Source organism: Oryzias latipes, chromosome 15, assembly GCF_053564925.1.
Source record: "Oryzias latipes strain Hd-rR chromosome 15, Olatipes_Hd-rR_3.1".
NCBI lineage: Eukaryota > Metazoa > Chordata > Actinopteri > Beloniformes > Adrianichthyidae > Oryzias > Oryzias latipes.
Window position 1 is genome coordinate 16,349,047 of NC_136251.1, and position 18,997 is coordinate 16,368,043.

At 39.0% G+C, this 18,997-nt stretch overlaps 1 protein-coding gene across 2 annotated transcripts in view; it reads left to right on the forward strand.

The window, feature by feature from the left end:
- The window catches only part of epas1b (endothelial PAS domain protein 1b), a 48,658-nt gene extending 33,727 nt beyond the window's left edge, over positions 1-14,931 (forward strand). For both annotated transcript variants that reach the window (XM_023963599.2, XM_078932449.1), the window contains 10 exons: positions 4,200-4,306; positions 7,056-7,203; positions 7,316-7,524; positions 7,639-7,856; positions 8,161-8,271; positions 9,285-9,787; positions 10,492-10,585; positions 11,181-11,268; positions 11,341-11,517; positions 11,674-14,931. In XM_023963599.2, coding sequence (XP_023819367.1) covers positions 4,200-4,306; positions 7,056-7,203; positions 7,316-7,524; positions 7,639-7,856; positions 8,161-8,271; positions 9,285-9,787; positions 10,492-10,585; positions 11,181-11,268; positions 11,341-11,517; positions 11,674-11,825 — 1,807 coding nt within the window. In that variant the 3' untranslated portion in view covers positions 11,826-14,931. The remainder of the gene's footprint in view (positions 1-4,199; positions 4,307-7,055; positions 7,204-7,315; positions 7,525-7,638; positions 7,857-8,160; positions 8,272-9,284; positions 9,788-10,491; positions 10,586-11,180; positions 11,269-11,340; positions 11,518-11,673) is intronic.
- Positions 14,932-18,997: the final 4,066 nt, after the last annotated feature.

Here is an 18,997-nt window from a genome sequence, read left to right on the forward strand (position 1 = left end):
AAGGCTGCCAAAAACTGTAAATCCAAAATGTCTTTGTCAGTAGTTCTTTTAGTCAATAGGTTAGAAAAAAAACACAATTCTTTTGTAGATTTGATTGTTTTTTGACAGGATTGTAGTTTTACTCATACAATTTAAAATTAACAAAAGGCACTTACTTAATCATACATTTCATCCATGAGAATTAAAAAATCATTTTCTTACATTTTAAATGGCCATTTTAGGGAAAATATCCCAAATAAAAGATATTTTCCTAAGTAAACACAATCTACTTACCGGTACTTATAAAAATAAAAGCGTCATAAATCCAATCAAATTTTATTTGTATAGACCTTTCCCTGCTGATCCAACTCAAAGTGATAAATTATGTCTATCATAATCTATTATAAATATGTTTCTTCTCAATCAAGAGTTCAGCAGAGTGCAGAACAACAGTTTTGTGTTGTACTCTGCCGCAGGTCAAAACACAAACCGTAAAGTATGTTCCACACAATCGCACAAAGACAGATTTGAAGCGATTGCAGTGTTGACTGATGACTTGGCATGCCGGTATGAACTGAGAGCCAACAATGAAGCTTTAATACTTTAATAAGGAGTTGTCATGACACTGTCAGAGCATGCCAGGCCCTATTGCCTGCAGAAAAAAAAGTGCAGAGGAAGCTGTGAAAGTACAACACTAAAGCTATCAATCATTTATTGTCACTCAAATTACAGTCATGTTGCGTTTGTGGTGTCGCTATGTGTGAATATTGCTTCTAATTTAACATTCCCAATTCGGCCATCTTGCCTTTACAGTTAGTGTAGGGTTAACACTCTTACTTTCTTTAGGTTGGCACCAAAAGATGATAAACGCACAATCTTACAAATCATAGTTACACCATTCTGCACACTCAAACCTGTAATCTTATCAAGCAGCTAATGCAGGACAAAGGTTTCTTATGCGACGTCTGTGTGAAAATGCCAAACAAACAAGGGATCCCTTTTCCTTTTTTAATTTGGTATTTGCATACAGTTTAGCAGCCGCTCAAATCTTCCCACTAATTACGCAAATGAGTTCACTGTAGGCGGGTCCTCCTCTTTGTCCAACAGGGACTTAGACTCATTAGAGAAGGAACAGAAAGTTTCTTTTCTGCTCGTGTCTGGCAGCATAAGGGGTTGCAAAAGGGAAACAAAGAAAAAGAGGGACCGGAAAAGAGAAAAGAGGAGGCAAACCGCCGAAAACAATGTTTTTGGCAAGTGACGACATGAACCGAGCATCACTGTAGAACCTTTTTAGAACATACAGTAGTTGGGAAAAGAAATGTTTTGAAATATCTCAAAGAAAGAAACTAAAATTTGACCTCCTAATTTGTATGTGTTAAATACATTTTTGTTTTTTGAGTCTTCAGCTACGGACACACTGGGCATGTGAAGCACCTTCAAGAGTACACTAACTGCAGGTTCTTGAATGTGCATTTAGCCAAAGATGTTCAAACTGGATAAGGAAGGGGGGGGGGCTTCCTCTTCTTCTTTTTCTACTGTTTACTAGCGCATGTCCACCACCTACAGTTGGAAGAGGCTTTGGTGAAAATGTCGAAGCGGTACAAATCTCGTGAATCTTGCTTTAGGCTTTTTTCTTCACAGCTCTATTCCGATACACAAAAGACTTTGTGTCATATAATTCCGGCTGTGGACGAACTGCAATTATTCATTTCTCCTCCATGATCAATTTTCAAACATTTGGTACTTCCGTGAATTAAAAAGACCAACCATACATTGCTACCAAATCCAAGTCCCTCATTGGTCAGAGGACAACTTTGTTCAGTGGCCGCGCATTTTGATCGTACAGCCCATAACACTTATAATTATGTGCATAGCTACCCATGAATGCTACTATATTGAACGCGGAAGCCCAAAACGTGTATTTATGTGTTTACATAGACTTTTCAGCCAAAGTAGCCACTTGAAGTTGGGTTGCTGAGGCTGGTGTGAACATAGCTTTCATTTCTGTTAGTCTTCAAAATGGCCTTTTTCTTTAGATTATAACTTAAGAAAACTGCTTAAAGTGATGTTCAGAATTTCACGTGCAAAGAATTTTCATTAACGAGGCAGCCAATGTCAGAGGGTTTTTGGTAGGATTGCTTTTTTTTTACCCACTCTGCCTCCCTGTTGAGGTTCATCCCTCCTCTTCACTGCAGACATTCATTTCTTTCATTCATGTTCCTGCTTCCCTCGCTCTCCAAGGCTTGCAGCTGTTGCAGTTACATAACATGACGAGGCAAGAGCAAACCATTCACTTAGATTCAAGAAAGAACAGCACACTTTCCATCTTCATTTAGCATGGCCTTAAACTATGAATTTATCTTAACGCCATTAAACAACCCTTGGAGAATTCTGGAAATTTCACCTGCACCTGTGCAATGTTGTCTGGATGACACAATGTTAGAATCTACCAGAAACCAAAGCTCATTATGAATCATTCACAGTTTTTGTCTGTTTAAGTAAAACTCAAAATTAAGGCTCTAAAGATCTCAAACAATCTTTCTTAGTGGTTGAAATTTTACCTTAAGAAACCTTTGCTGAGCATGTGTTGTTTCACTCGTCTTGTAGTGACTACACACATAACCTACAACACATGTTGTTGATTATAAATCTTAAAAAAAACAATGATTTATTCCGAATATGAGCCCACAATCAGGCCCCATATGTAAGAGTTTGAAAAAACACATAACATAACCCTCAACATCAGAGTTACAGTGTAACTAAGGCAGGAGTCGGCAACCACCGGCCCTTTCCTCCCTGTGCTGCGGCTCTCTGTGTTTTTGTAAAATAACTATCATGTTCTAAGATTGTCGTGGTGCTTTTAACACCGTCAGGTAGAGCGAGCAGGCAGGAGGAAGAGAGCAGCGTGAAGGTGCGGAGGGGGCGTGTCTGCATCTGTGAACGCCAACCAGAGTCTGTTATGGGATGGAAGCTTTCTCTGGAAAGACAGTCAGTGGCCATGTCATAGGGGACACATAAAAAGCCTTTTTTTCCCCCTAGACGAAAACCACCCATTTCCGCGTAAAATGAATTAAATATACGTCAGGGTGCCGCTACTATCCTGTCACCTTGCTGCTGCGATGACCGTAAGTTGCGCTGTCTGTGTAGAACACGCTGGAGGGGGGGTTGCACATGAGAGAAAACAACGAACAGGTAGAGAGGTGGGGGCGGGGCTTAGACTCCGCGCTTATGATTCCAGACCCGCAACAAACTCACAGCTGCTTCCTAATAAAAAAATAGTTGTCATCCATAAAATTAATATAATTTATTGGGAAGAAGAAAATAAAAGAAACAGGTCTGCATCAAAATGAATTTGTTTCCATCATCTCATTCATCTTAACTCTGGGTGTTTGACAGATGCAAAAGTCTATTCAAGGTTGTGGAAACCAAAAGATCAAAGGAAACATCATGCTCATAAATAAGTGAAATAGATGATTAAATAAAAATCCTGACAGCTTTTTGAATCAATACAAGTATTGCCAAATGAACTATTGTGATATATCGGCAAAAACAATTTTTTCGAACACGCCTAGTGTTGCGGCTCCCTGTGCTTTCATCTCAGTGGGAAACTGATCCAAAGGCTCTTTGAGAGGGACAGGTTGCTGACCGCTGGCCATTGCTATTTTAAGGCTTGAAGCTGTTTTGATGACTTGCTCTAGGGTTGTTTCTTTTATTTATTTATTTAATTTCAAATAAGTGACTAAGATTACATATATATATATATATATATATATATATATATATATATATATATATATATATATATATCATAATGTATCATTATGCTAAACCATAACCTAATGATGTACCTGAACTGCTCTGGTAATAACATTACTGTAAATCTGCAATTTGCCTTTTAAACTGTGCCATTGAAAAGAGTTTGGAGGGAAACAAAAGAAAATAGGTTTTTAAATGTGTCAACACAGAGGAAGCAACAAAGTCTTGATTAACTGGTGGAACTCGTGATCAGAGAGGCTGAAAGAGATTAGCCATTCCCAGAGGAACTGGGAGTTAGCAGAGAATGTGAGCAATTCTTGTTCTTGGACCACTGTCCACCTTTCTGTTTGCACTTCAAAAGGCATCACACATGATTTAGAAATGCAGGATTTGGGTTGTGAGTGCTGCACACATGCAGGGAATTAAAAATGGATTGACTGCTAACCTGTGTTTGTGTGTCATAGGGTGACCGAGTTGATTGGTTACGCTCCTGAGGACCTGCTGGGTCGTTCGGTCTATGACTTTTACCACGCCCTGGACTCTGACAGCGTCACCAAGAGCCACCACAACTGTGAGTCCTGTGTGTGCTTACTGTCAGGATGAACACAAACATGAGCCCTTTCAATAATGCACTTTTTTTGATAAAAAAACGAGGCTCTTAGTTGAAACAAGTGTTTAATACTGACTCAAATTCAAATTAAATATATTAATAGACAATAAAGACATTACCCCAAAAATTGAATTATTAAAGATATGTATATTATTAATACTTGTTGAGTGAGGTGGGCTTTAGAAAGGTAATAATGTCATGGTGAAATTATAGCCTTAATGATAATCAAAATACTTTAATAGTATTGGAATCTCGATATTAAAGACCCACTCCCATAAAAAAATAGTGTTTCTGGCATTTTTAACATGTTTTGGTGGCCTTTTTCTGAAGATGGAGGACTTATATATAAAGAAATGTGATCTTAAATTTGCATTTGTTTATTCAAATTGTTATGAATCAGGAACAGAAAAAAGATTAGATCAATTTGCATTTTTGTTTTCCTTGTCTGAGCTGGAATCTGGCTCAAAACTTTCCAGCTGGATAGCTCCAATATTGCTCACTATTTTTGTTGCACTGGTGATGTTGGTTTAGGGGTGTGAGGGGATGTAAGCTAGCAGGAGAGTGTGTAAACGCAGAAACTGGGAGGGGAAGGGGGGTTGCTTAGTGCTAAGGTCCCCCCACACACAACTCAGAGGTGAATTTCTTATGAACTACTGCTGCTCTGCAGAAACTATGTCATAGAAAAACGACAGTCTTTGTGATTTTGGCTAATGACTGCACCAGCGTATTTAAAAGGCCACTGGGAACACTTTTACAATAGATCAAAGATAATCGGATTCAGTCTCTAAAGCCTGACCGTGTTCAAGTCTAATGTTGTTACAAAAAGTATAAAGATCTATATCATTTGGTTTTCATTACCTGTTTTTTAATACATATAATAGTGTAAAGTTAAATGCCAGTCACATGCATCGCCTGTTTTCATGCGTTTGTTTCCAGAGCAGGATCAGGGTATTAAGAAGTGTTTGATCAAATTAAGGGAAGCCACCGATGGTCTGATGAGGTTTGCACACATCTGGTGCCACAAACACAGTGGACACGGGGACCAGGTGGCCTCCATTACAATCTAATGACACTGTTTGTGAGTGTCTGTGTGCAGACGAGGCTGCGGGTGTCATGGCTATTCTCTGCTCTGACAGTACAGGATCATTAGAGGCTTTGAGCTGCACTGTTAGGAACTCCTTAAAGCCCCCCATGCACAAATAAAGTGTTTGTGTGTTTGTGCAGCAGAAAAAAGGAGCGACTCTGGAGTCAACATAGTTTCATCTGTTTATTCAATTTTAGGATCTGCTTTAGCAACCAAGACCCACCTATACAAGCTGTATTTAGAATGATTGCACTATTCAGACGTACATTCTAAAGATCCTGGGCTCCTAAACAGAACTTTTTTTTCAACCGTTGTCATGTTTCAAGGCTGCCTTGATTTGGTCTGAAACTGAAAAGCTTCATATTTATATTTTATTTTTTTATCTTTTTGGCTCCAAATCATCTGCGTCCAAAGACTTTAGATAAAGGACGCTCTATCTCCATCCCACACACACCCACGACCTGCTCTCACGGCCAACGTGACCAGCCTGCCAATCAGAACATGCTAAAGGATGTAGCTGCTGAGTGGAAAGCTGCCACAGCCTTTTCTCCAAAACTACTACGCAGTCACACACACGGGCGCACACACATTCTCAATGTCATTGGCCTAATGTACGATCTCTGACCAGTCCTGCTCTTTTCCCACGCCAGTTCTGAACTCTGGACTGGAGCCAGCGCATGTCCTCCTTGCAAAGTCAAACATCCAGCTTTTTCCTACTAACAAATGTTTGACTGATTGGAAATCCCTGATGGAAAACAATTTTTATTTGATCTCATTTGAAAAATGTTACATTTTATTAGTAGGAACATAACACTGTCCGAAATAGCAATAAGTTTAAACTTTGAGTGTAGATGATATTAGTGGAAGTGGTTATTAAAATATTTATACATTTTGTGGTAGAAACACCAAATTCAGCATGATTTTACATTTGGAACCCCTCTTTCAGAAAAGCACATTTGCCACAAGAAAACACAAGATTTCAAAGTGTATATATTATATACACATATAATAGTATTCTGTAGGTACCACTTTGAAGTTGAAATACTGCATTTTGTGCATTAACAGCCCATATTGCTGAGACTGAGCAATTAGACTGAGCAATTGAGTGAAATGACTCAATCCATTTACAACCTGGAAGAAAGTTCCAGCAAAACCAGGCAGAAAGAACATAAACCATGACTGGTTAAGGTCACAGAACAGAAGAAGACAGAGTAAAAGTACATCATCGTTAGCAGATCTTCCATATTTCTTCATGATTTATTCCCCTAAAACTGTTACAGATTTCGTTTGAAATGCATTACACCTACATGTCACAGGTTTTAAGCATTAGTTTTCTTCATTTGTTTGTTAGGACTCTTGGCAAAAACAGTCTTTAATGGATTTCATTTGCCAACAAAAAATAATACTTTATTTACTTTCTTTTTAAAATTCCAATAACTAGGCTTTTGATTTTTTAGCTAAATAAATCCAAACCCTTGTAGCCACTCCTTCCATCTCTTTTAAAGGTTATGAGATGGGACTAATTGTAAACTTAGCCAACACTATCTAACTGCAAACTTGAGTATCAGCAGGAAGCGCTTGGTGTCTCTTAATTTAACACATTGTCTGTTTTCATTGTGTCCACAGTGTGTAGCAAGGGTCAGGCAGTCAGCGGTCAGTATCGCATGCTGGCTAAGAAAGGCGGCTATGTGTGGGTGGAAACCCAGGGAACCGTCATTTATAACAGCCGAAACTCTCAGCCACAATGCATCGTCTGCATCAACTACGTCCTCAGGTGAGACCTGTCACTGCAGTGAGCTCAGGTCTTCCAAAGGTTTTAACCAAACTCTTCTACATGGTAAATATCACAAACTATGTTCTAATTTGCCTTTCTTGTCTCCCTGCAGTGACATTGAGGACAGGGCTGTGATATTCTCTTTGGAGCAGACAGAGTCTCTGTTCAAGCCGCAACACATGAACAGCTTCTTCAGCGCTGGAGGAGCAGGCATGAATGGGGAGCCAGGAGACTCCCTGTTCAGCACCCTAAAGGAGGAGCCAGAGGACCTTGCACAGCTGGCTCCAACACCTGGAGACACCATCATTTCTCTTGATTTTGGTAAGCCTTGTACTTTTTGAAAACTTATAGGGGCAACACTGTCCTGTGTTACATTCCTAAATATATTTTTTGAAGTTCTATTCAAAAGTTTTCCTTTCTTCTGACTCCTTGTAGGTCGATCTGAGTTTGAGGAGCCTCAACATCCATCATCATTCACACCGGCATCTGCTTCAGCCATGCCCCCGCTGGGACCTTTGTCCTGGGCAAGTGAGAGCCACAAACCTGGGTCCAATGCAGTTCCAGGGGAGTTGGCTACCATGGCCGGCGCATTCACCGTGCAGCAGAATAAGCCCCCGGGCAGTGCCACTCCGAGCCTGAGCAGCTGCTCCACGGTGAGGACTGCGACCCTGATTGTGTAGTTGAAAGGATTAATTAGTCAAGTGAGTCAGCCACTGGTTGATTGCGTTTCGTCCAGAATTATTCTCCCCGCGTTCAGTGAGGTCAGCAAAAGTGGGCAAAGTGTGTGAGAATATCGGGGGTGGATGCTTTGGATGAAACAGCCTGTTAGTGGTGAATGGCGCCTTTGTCAAAACTCATCTTTTGCTCTTTTCATTTATTCTCTCTTTCCCTTCTCATCTCCTCCTGCTCGACTTCTGCCTCAATCTGTTCAATTCATTTGTCAATGTTCGCCTGCAGCCCAGCAGCCCCGGTGATTACTACAGCTCAGTGGACAGCGACCTGAAGTTGGAGCTGACCGAGAAGCTTTTTGCTCTGGACACCGAGGGAAACAATTCTGCAAACACAGAGGTGTGTGAGGCTCTGGAATTAGAGCTGTCTGTCTCATTAGCTCTTCATAATAAAACCTTCCAATAATCAAATCATTTAGAGAATACAACTTTTGCACACAAAAAAATAATAATAATAAATACAAAAAAAGAAACATAGCTTGTTTTAGAATAATTCAGAATCTATTTTATCAAGACTAAATCCATGCAAAGTATGGGAATTATCAAAAGATTCCTGCACACTTTGCTTAGAATCATCATTTTGCAGATCATTCTTCTTGCGTCTGCAGCTTTTTTGATTAAGCTTTTCCAATTAGTGTCAAGTTAAGGAATCATTTTGCGCCACAAGCTGCATCCCAAACCCCAACAACAACAGACTAAACTCCCAACCGTTTTCATTCTTTCATCCAAACACAACCAGTGCTTTAAGGCTAAAGGGTTTTATTTGAACTCCCATCACCCTGCAACCCTTTCCTGCAAAGTGCATCAGGTTCATTCAGATATTTGCCAACTTTTGTGTTTAGCACCCCTACGGAGAAATCTCCTGGAAGCTCCTTGGCATCTTGGCATGGGCGTGTTTTAATTCCTTAAACTGTTCTCCTGAGTTTTTTCTTTCATTTTGTGAAGGGATCATTTTGACCATAACTCTTTTTGTCATCTGATATTTCTTAATTACATTTTGAACAGAGGAAATGGCGACTTTTGATATCGACTTATCTCTTGTAGTCATCGTTTTATGTGGTTTTAAGAGTTCCAGGCAGCTGACTATGAAGGTCATCACGTTCAGTGTTCATGTTCAAATCAAACCTAAATCCCCTTTATTATTATAACTAAATTTGAGTTTAAACTAAAAACAACAAAAAAAAATTAGTCTAACTCCATAAATTACATTTAAAATGACATTTTTAAATTATTTTTTTTCCAGGTTTCTATCTACATCTTTCTTTTTACTGATAACTTTTTGGGGAGATTCACTCATCAGTGCGACCAAACAGTGAAGAGCATAAAAGATAAATGTATCTCTTTATTTTTCAGAGAGATTTGTGTGATTTGGATCTGGAGACCTTGGCTCCTTATATCCCGATGGACGGAGAGGACTTCCAGCTGAATCCAATCATTCCTGAGCCTGAACCTCTGGACAACTCCGGAGGAGCAGGATCCATGGGCAACAACAGCAAACAGAACGTCCAGCAGAGCTTCAGTGACATTGCAAGCCTCTTCCAGCCGCTGACCTCTCCCCCTCCACTGCAAGGCTGCTATCGGCCTGAGCCACAACCATCCTGGGCCATCAGGGAGAGGAGAAGCTCTGGTCAGGGTACTGTGGAAGCCAGGGAGAGGTCATACATGATGGGCCGTATGGGGACTCCACCGTACCAGGCCCCAGCCAGCGGCCCACTGTCTTCCATGCAGTGGCCTCCTGATCCAATAATAACTTACCAGCAATCGACAAGGACTCCTAAGGCCTGTCTGATGGAGGATTTACCAGAAGAACGGCCGTCCTGCCAGCAAAATACATCGTATCTCATGCAGAAACCGAGGTAATGTAACTATGACAATATAAAATCAAAGAAGAAACTTTTAGTTTTATCTTTCATTATATGCTACATTTATCTTCTTAGAAGTTAGAATTTCAGTCCTCAGAGCTCTTTCAACAAGGAGCTAGGATGAGACTACTCCAAACATGTTTGCAAAAAAGAGTTTGAGTTAAATAAAGTGATTCATCTCACCGTTTTGTAAAACATGTCCGTTCAAATTCAGACAAAAACTACACAAAGCGTTGAAAAGAAACCAGACCAAATGAATGTGTGCAAACACATCCTTATGGTTTGATGTATTGGCTTTTTTTTCCCTTTACTTGAGTGATCCATAGATTCAGGTTAAGCAGGTGCAAGACGGAGAAAATGAGCTGGGAAAATCCAGTAGAGGTCTAAAATAACTTTCATAAACCTTTGGAAAACACAATTTAGCAAGTAATTTGATGATTCTGTTTTTAAAGATTAGGTGGGAGCCTTTCTCCTTGGAAGAAAACAGAAAAAAAAACAATGAAGGCTTTTCATGGCATTGCAGTTCTCAGAAATGTTGAAAGTTTTATCCACGCTAAGGAATGTTTAGGCGTTATCGGGCCCTTTGCAAGGCTTCTCACAAAGAATACAAATAGAAAGAACAATTATATGTGCGCTATTGTGTATATTCCCATTTTTATAGTTTTTCTACTATTTTCTTTCTCTTTTTTTTTACTCAGGTCAACGGAAAATTTTGTGCAAGCATACAAAGACATGAGTTCTAAAGCAGGCGTGGGCAGCAGTATCAAGCGGTCCTTTAACCAGATGACTGTGGTGAGTTTTTCCTATAATGATTAAAAAAAGTGATGTTTTCTGACATTTGTGCTCTGATGACACACCTTGCTGTCATTTTTGTAGTTTTTTTAATGCCTTTGAGAAAGAAAAAAAAGCACCAGAAGACTGATTTTGTTGGTCCTACCATCTGTTGAGTTTTTTTACCAAAACTCATCTTTATTAGTTAAAATGACTTCCTTTTAAACAAGTGAATTTTTACAAATGTTATATTTATTTAAACTACATTTAATTTTTTTATTTGAAAAAGTTGTTTGCAATTACAGTATTTTCTGACCGGATAAAAAGGCGCACTGCCATTGAACGGTCTATTTTGAGGCAAACCAAACTATAAGGGGCAGTAAGTCAGACAAAAGAGTCAAAGATAATCTGTCAATCATTTAGACTTTATTAACACCAAACACTTTGACAGTGCACTGTGTAGCTCTCAAAATTGCTTCAACATCAGTAAACACAACCGGAATTCATTCATATATACGCACTGTTGTTTTTTGAAGAAAAATTACATCTTTTAAGTGCATTCCATAGTGAAGAAAATAAAGGACAAGGGTATTTACTCAACAAAGAACTGTTTCAGGGTGAAATGAAGCCAGCAGAAGTTATATGGAAGAAGATGAGGGATGACAGCCGCATGGATCGTTCCCTCAGTGCAGGATCACTGACAGGTATTGTGGACTTTTGTTCATTTGACTGCCGTCTCACTTTGCTTCCTGTTACATCATATTGTCCTTTTACAGAGTCTGCGATGGGGACGGTAATGCCAGGCAGCATGTCTCCGTTTATATGCTCCCTGGAAAAACACAGGAAGTCTCAGTACACAGGGAGCGGGAGAAACGGAGCAAACAGAAAGACGTTTGCCCAAAAGAGCTGCAGTTACTCGGAGTACAACATGCAGTCTTCAAGCAAGTCAGAGGGTAAGCTCAAATTCCTCATTCGACCAAGAAATTAGAAACAAACTTCTATTAATCTCACAGCTTTTTCAAGGGTCAGTTTTCAAAAATAAGAATTTTTTTAAAGAATTTTAAGCACTTGTGTTTTATACATTGACAGTTTCTGTTGTTTCTTTTCAGGCATAGCAAGCCGTTTGCTGGGACCTTCATTCGAGCCCTCCTTCCTGCCGGAGTTGACTCGTTACGACTGCGAGGTCAACGTCCCGCTGCAGGGGAACCTGCACCTCCTCCAGGGCTGTGACCTCCTGCGCGCCCTGGACCAGGCCACCTAAAGCCCCTGCTCCCAACCCTGATATAGACCCGGACTTGCTCTCAGCCTTGAGTCTCGACACGCAGCCCGTGACAAAAGTCGTTCTTTACCTTCGTACCTTTGGGCCTCTCGAGAGCCCTGTATGCCTAGCTATCTGTAGACCGTGGTATTCATGACCAGATCCTGCCTTACGTAGCCCCCGTTTCCCGTCCCTTCTGTAGTTGCTTTGATAAACGTTCTCAACCTGCATTACAATCAGGGTTCAAGCTACTTATACTATTTTATCTCAGAACATGTTTATCCAGATGCAGGTTGACCAGAGTAGAGGAGCTGTCACATGCGACAAGCCGTGCACACCATATGCAGAATACATGGGTCACTAGGTGAGAAAATAAAGGTCAGTGCTGGATATGTGACAGATTACATAACACTACAGTCACCTGGGTCACACGTTGAAGAGTCCTGACACTCAGATGTTTGGGATTTAGTGAATATTTGTTCTGGAATAGATGCTGAGATTAACACGGTGCTTGTGGTGGGGAGATAGGCAATCTGCCTAAATCTCTGCACCCGCTGCACCTCAACCTCCAGTTGATTCCTGTTGAGGCTGTACAGTCTATGCAGTTCCTTTTGTCAACCGGCCGAAGCATTCAGTTCAGAAAACAAACAAAAAACGACACTGTCTCCATACTAACAGAAAAACTGTGTTCTTTAATGTCATATATATTTTACCAGCATCTAGTGAACGCAGCCTTGTTTCCTAGTTTCAGGCAGAGTCTCAAGCCAGAGCTGGGTATCATGAATTGCCTCTGAAAGGAAGCCATCTGTAGAAAAACCCTCGAGATAAAAAAAAAATTATCCGATTCCCAAAGAGGACAAAAATGGTGCAATATGGAAGACTGGAGCACTTTAAAGAGTTGCTAAATGTGACGAGTGGGCCAATAGAAATAATTACTTGAACTACTTTGACGCTAGTTAAAATTTCACTTCTTTTTTTTTCTTTCTGTGACTAATGTAGTTTTTAATTTGGATCATTAGATGCTAGAAATGGAAGCCATAATAATTGAATTGTACCTACGATTTCTTATTTCACACAACACTGCAGCTTCATTGGAGCACAAACATGTTACATTTATATCGTTAACCCATATATTATAATGTAGAGGATTTATTACTTATTACTTCACTATTGTTTAATTGTTCATAGAAAACTCTTGTCTTCTTCTTTAAACTGTCTCAAATTTGGTTTTATTTTGAAAATCTGGAAGTGAGGCGAATCAGTGCGATGATACCCAGCCTGCAGCTCGAGCTTCTTCTACACATACACCACCAGTTTCTTAGAATCCGTCTCATCTTCATCAAAGCACCTCAGTCTGCTCTTTTCAGTACTAATATGTGACAGCGTCTACTTATTGGATTATTTCTGCAACATTTACACATAAAATTCACAATTATATTCTAATCGTTGTGAACAGCTGTGCTTCAGTTACTGAACTGACAATTTTTAGGTTCTAAATCACCCTGCCACCCTTGAGTTTTCCTGTTTTAATCAAATTAGGACACTTGAACAAAACTGTTTCTAATGTACACTGAGATTTTCAGTCAATCAGATTCTTTACATTGCGCGTCTGTCTCACAGACATGATTGTAAAGTGTAATCTGTAATATATGTTCGTTACGTATCTGAATAGTCGTTTTGGAGGGGCTTTCTTTTGACTTTTTTGAAAATCTTTTCTTTTTTACATGTTTGTCTAAAGTTGTGTTCAATTAGATTATGTTGTTGTTGTGATTACAGGGTATTTACTTATTTCATTTTTTATGTTTAGCTAGCATCCATACACCAAACTAAAGCTTTTACAAACGAATGTGACCTGCAGACAGTTAGAGTTCCTTTTGCACACACGCTTTGCATTCAAACAGAAGAGTCTAAATAGGAGTCGTGCACACAAGGGAGAGGTGATGGGGAACCTCCATGCATGGATGCAAACCCGTTTTACCTCTGCAGAACTGCCTCTATACAGAGTTTTATCTTTTAGAACTGCTTTGTTGTAAGTCAGTGAAGTCAAATAGTTTCATCTTTTAGGTGGCTTATCTTCATCTTTGGTTTAAAAATAATTTAAAAAAAAAGTTAAAAAAAATTCATTATGAAACTGCTTTTGCAAATTTGACAATTTCCTAGCAATTTATGTGTGTTACATTGTTCCAAGCTGTGCAGAACCAATAAAAAAAGAGCTACCTGAGCAGCTTCATTTGCTCCTTTTTAGGGCAGACGGTGCATGTAACTCCTTCCCCTGCAGTCACCACTCACTAGGATCAAGAGAACAGCAGTATAGTTCGTAATTCATTTAGATTAAACTCTTAGACGTCACAGCAGCCGGGGAAGTCTCCTGAAAATGGAGTTTAGGTAGGTGTTTTCTTTAAAAAACATCACAGAACATGGCCAGATTTTGGACACATCAACAGTGGCTGCCAATACCAGAGGGCAGATTCTCACTATAGCTTTTAACAATTTGGCAAGGAGGAATAGATTTGAACCCAGATAATCTCTAAATTCCTTTAACTAATTTTAGAAAATTCCTTTAACTCTGTGTACAAGTTTTTCCAGAGCTAAATTTCTCTTTGAGAAGTGACCACTTTCAGTATGAGATACAGAGTTTTGTACACAAACATATGATGTATTTAAAAAAGAGCTCTAATGTTGAAAATAGTATTGTAAGTTTTTGTGTCCTGGTACTTTGTCCTGCCCTCCCTTCTCCTCCTCTGTAGATGCTGTTAGATCAGAGAAGATGACATGTGTTTCTGTTATGGTGGCTTTTTAACTTTTTTTTAATCTCTTCTTGGCGTAAATTATCTACTGAATCTGTTGGCTGGCCAGTACTGTTGTTGTTGTTCTCGCTTAAAAAAGAAAAAAAAAAAAAGAAGAAAAAGTTTGGATTAAAAAAAGCTAAATATCAATTTTACAAGTTTCACCTTCAGATATGTAGCATTTTGAATATTGTAAGGCAGGTGAAGTTGCCACATAATCGCATTGTTTTCAAGTTTGCATATATAAATATAAAGGCGATGGTGCTTTATAGACCATTCATGTGTTGTTTTTAAACTTTTAATACATGTCTCGGATCCACTAACACTGACTTTTGACGTTTTTCTGCTTTTATGTTTTGTTTCCTTGTAATGCATAAAATGTGCCTTATCATGACTTCACATACTGAACAGACAGAGTTCACCCTTCAAGTGCACAGTGTGTTTCTTGCCAATTTTAGCTGACACGTTTTTTTTTAAAGTTTTTTTTTTAAAGTGGGAGCTTTTTATCTCATCTCCCTGTTTGTTCGAACTTCCCCCTTGAAAAAGTCCAAATCCTTGATGGTTTTTAGCTTTACTGTTTATGGTAGAAGACACGGTAGTTTGAAAACATTAAGAAGCATGTGCACAATCTGAATTCTGATGAAATCCTACAGATTTTTTTTTTTTTATCTAACTGACCTTCCTCCATCTTTCTTTTAGCCCCTTTAATGGCTCAAGCAGACACATCTTGTAGAATGAAAACACACCTGATGGAGTTGACTTACTCAAACGTGGTGTAAAGTTTTAGGACATGGATTTACCAGCTCATCACCTGACTGATGAAGCTGCATGTGGGCTTTTAGGATGAGCAGGAAACAGTTTGACTTAACATTAAAATAAAAAAAGGGAGGCTCTTTCATTCTGCCTCTTTGCCTTTAAAGTGAGCTTTCTGGTAGAAACATGATAGAACCTCAAATTTGGATTCTACCAAGTTGACAGCTACAAGGTAATTGCAGCCAAAATTGAACAACAAAATTGAAAACTTTGTACTCAAGAGTTTATTTAAAAAACTTTAGCGGACAAGCTGGTCTCTTTCATGAAAGCAAGCATTTGCAATTATGTTATATTTTATGATATTCACAGCATAATAGGAAAGTTTGATCTATTGAAGTTTAAAGTGTGCATTAATCACGTGTATTCATGATTTATGAGGTTCCAAAAAATTAGAACAGTAAACAAGGCCACAAACTTTTAGACGACCATCTATTTGGGATTGTTAAAAAATCCTATGATTTTAAATTTTAACCTGGTAACATTACAAGTGTGAATAAGAATAAAGTTGAAATCTGTAATCAAATTTTTATTTAATTTTGCTTCAGCATTTTAAATTCTTTACACTTGTCAAGTGATGTTGATGGTACAGTTTAAAGAAAAGATTTAAAACCAGAGTGGGGATTATTTTTGAAAAAGGTGTACTAGATTACAGCTATTCAATAATTCAGATTAATATTGAAACTAAAGCCTGTTCACTGATGCACCTGTTTCTCCTCACTTTGCTTAACCAAAATCTATTTATTTCCCTTAAAATGACTGGATTTCTTTATGCTAGAGCATCCTTTTTATTAAACACAAAAAACTCCAGAAATGTATTAGTGTTTTAAGATTTATGCTTAGTATAGCTTTTATTTTCTAGAATGAATGGAAACGTATATTTTCAGAAAAGCACCTTATGACTTTTTTCTAAAAAATGGCAATTAAAAGACTTAAAAGTGCAATATTGTCCAATTACTAAGATGAAATATCTTGGAGACCAAAGATGGACTAAGACCGAAGCAGGAAACGTGCACAGTGATAGAAGAAGCGATGGATTATTTTTGCAACTCGAAAAATGAGCTGCAGTATGTGAAATTAGTTGGCGAAACGAAAGTCGATAAAACAAAAATAATAAATCCAGACTAGAGAAGTCTTGCAAGATTGTTCAGATTCTGCTGCTACGGCCAGATAAATGTACTGTTCATTAAAGTAAATATACACCAAACTATTGCTGTCCAAGTTAGAAACACTAATAATGGTAGCATCCCCTTGACGTTACAAGAGGCCAAGCTAAAAGTAGGCGGGGCTTAAATGCTCCGCTTAAACCATAAAATCCACTCATAGTAGTGCTCAACATACTGAGCTGCTTGAAGGGTTTTCCCAAAAAGCTAAAGTGACGAATCACTGAGGAGGAAACACAGCCTTTGTGCTTCCTTTGTCAAAACAATATCTGTCTCAAACCTTTTTTAGCACACTTATTCCTTCTGGGATCCATGCTCAACTACCTGTTGTCTGTTGTTTTGTCATACATTGCAGTTATACTAGCTCATTCAGATTTTTATAATATGTTAAAAATTCATATTGATTCTATTATATTATATTGTTATCATTGTTATTACTATATGGGAACTTTAACCCAATAAGAAGTTTGTGTTTCTGCACTGATATCTTATTAAAGCATACTGATCCTACCCTCACTTTATGGACTCTGTATCTTTATTGGATCTTTTACAACTATATTGGACTTTCCATCTGAAGTAAAAGATGTTTGAGGGAAAGGCATCTTTTTGAAAGTGTGATTGAAAGTGTGATTGAAAGATTTAATAGTGAAGCACCATGGTCAGTAGTGTGTGCCGGTTGGGCTTAGGGCCAGCTGGAAACATCTTGCATGTTTGTGACGACCTCGGACCAAGTGAAGAGACCCCAGACGCTGATGGTGGTACGGTCAGAAGAACGTGCCAAATGGAAGAGCCAGGAGGAGAAAGGGGCCAAGATGGGGCGGCAAAATGTCTGGATACAAAAACTATAAATCTAAAGGCAGGAATTTGATTGTGATTGGCTGTGAGGAAAATCAGCACTTTAGATATTGGCTCAGAGTGAAGACCAAATGAGTGATTTGTGACCAAGTGAGTAAATTGTGAAGTGATGATTCAGCAACCCAGAGTGCCTGAAGATGAGGTAGATCTTCCTTGTGGAAAGCTTCATTATTAGCTTCATTATTAACAAATGTTAACCAGAGATTAACTTTAAGGTATATGAGTAGCTACATTTCTTCAATTTTACATTTGAAAGGATGACAAGCTTTAACCAAATCAAATTCAATTTTAACTGCCCAAAAAATGTGGATTCCTTTAAAGTACGGTAGTTTTTCTTGTTTTAACATGTTTTTGTGACATTTTTCTGAAGATGGAGGACATGTATAAAGAAAATTTAGCTTAAAAATTGCATTTCGGAGTGTTTTGTCATTTAAATTACGGTGTATCAGAACCAGAAATAATTAAAGCTACAAGTAGCATTTAGCGGGCCCGAGCACGTGCCACCGCCTGGCACGAGCGACCGCCCCGTGAGCAACGCCCTGCTCGAGCCATTCTCGTCGTTTTTTCTTGTCCATTCTGGAGCTCCAAGCTAATGTTAATATGACAGCAGCCTGTGGGGGGGGGGGGGGGGGGGACTATAATCTGTTGCCTTAAAGGACAAAGACTTTTGCATATAGCATGAAAAAAATTCTTAAATCTAAGCCTCGTTTAGACCTGCTCATTTTCTCATCAAGTAGAAGAAGGTTTTTATCAGATTAAGAAACAAGCAATGATGATAATTGCTATCACTGTTCCTAAGAATGAGAACAATAGAACTCATTCAATTTCCACTACAATGTCTAGATGAGTGTCAGCTATGTCTGATAACTTGGCCAATTAGCTGGACCGGGATCTTACAACGTGCAGGTGGTTTAACGTCCAGTGTGATGAGTCTGTGGACGGCAACAGTACAGCATAGCTTTTGGTTTCCACAAGAGAAGAATTCCTGACACATCTGCCCTAACAGACAACTACAAGAGGAGTTGAAATGTATAACACGGTGAAGGAGTTTTTGTGCAGAAAAAGGTACAATTAGAAAAGCTGGTAGCCATACCTGCAGACGGGGCTCCTGCTATGATTGACCGACAAACAGGTTTCATCACTCACTGTAAAGCTGACCAAGACTTTCCAAAATGTCTGCATTACTGCTGCTTCTTTCACCAGTAGGCCTTATGTGCAGAAGTGATTGGCTCTGGACATATAATGACTCCTATTGTGAAAATCATAAAAAACCTCAGCTGCAAAGCAAAACAGAACAGGATTTTTAAGGTGCTATTGGTGGAGATATCTGCTGAATATGGTGAATATGAATATGGTGAATCTGAACTTGTATTCTTGACTGACATTACTGGAAAACTAAACCACTTGATCTGCGAGCTGCAAGACATTGGCAAAACTATTTTTTTTTGACCAGCCTGCCTGAGCCAGTGTTTTTCTTGTGGGGATCTTTTCTGCCAGGGCTTGCCAGCTTGGTCAGTGGATGTTGCTGCAGTTGTCTCCCTTGCTGGGACAGCTGGAGTTA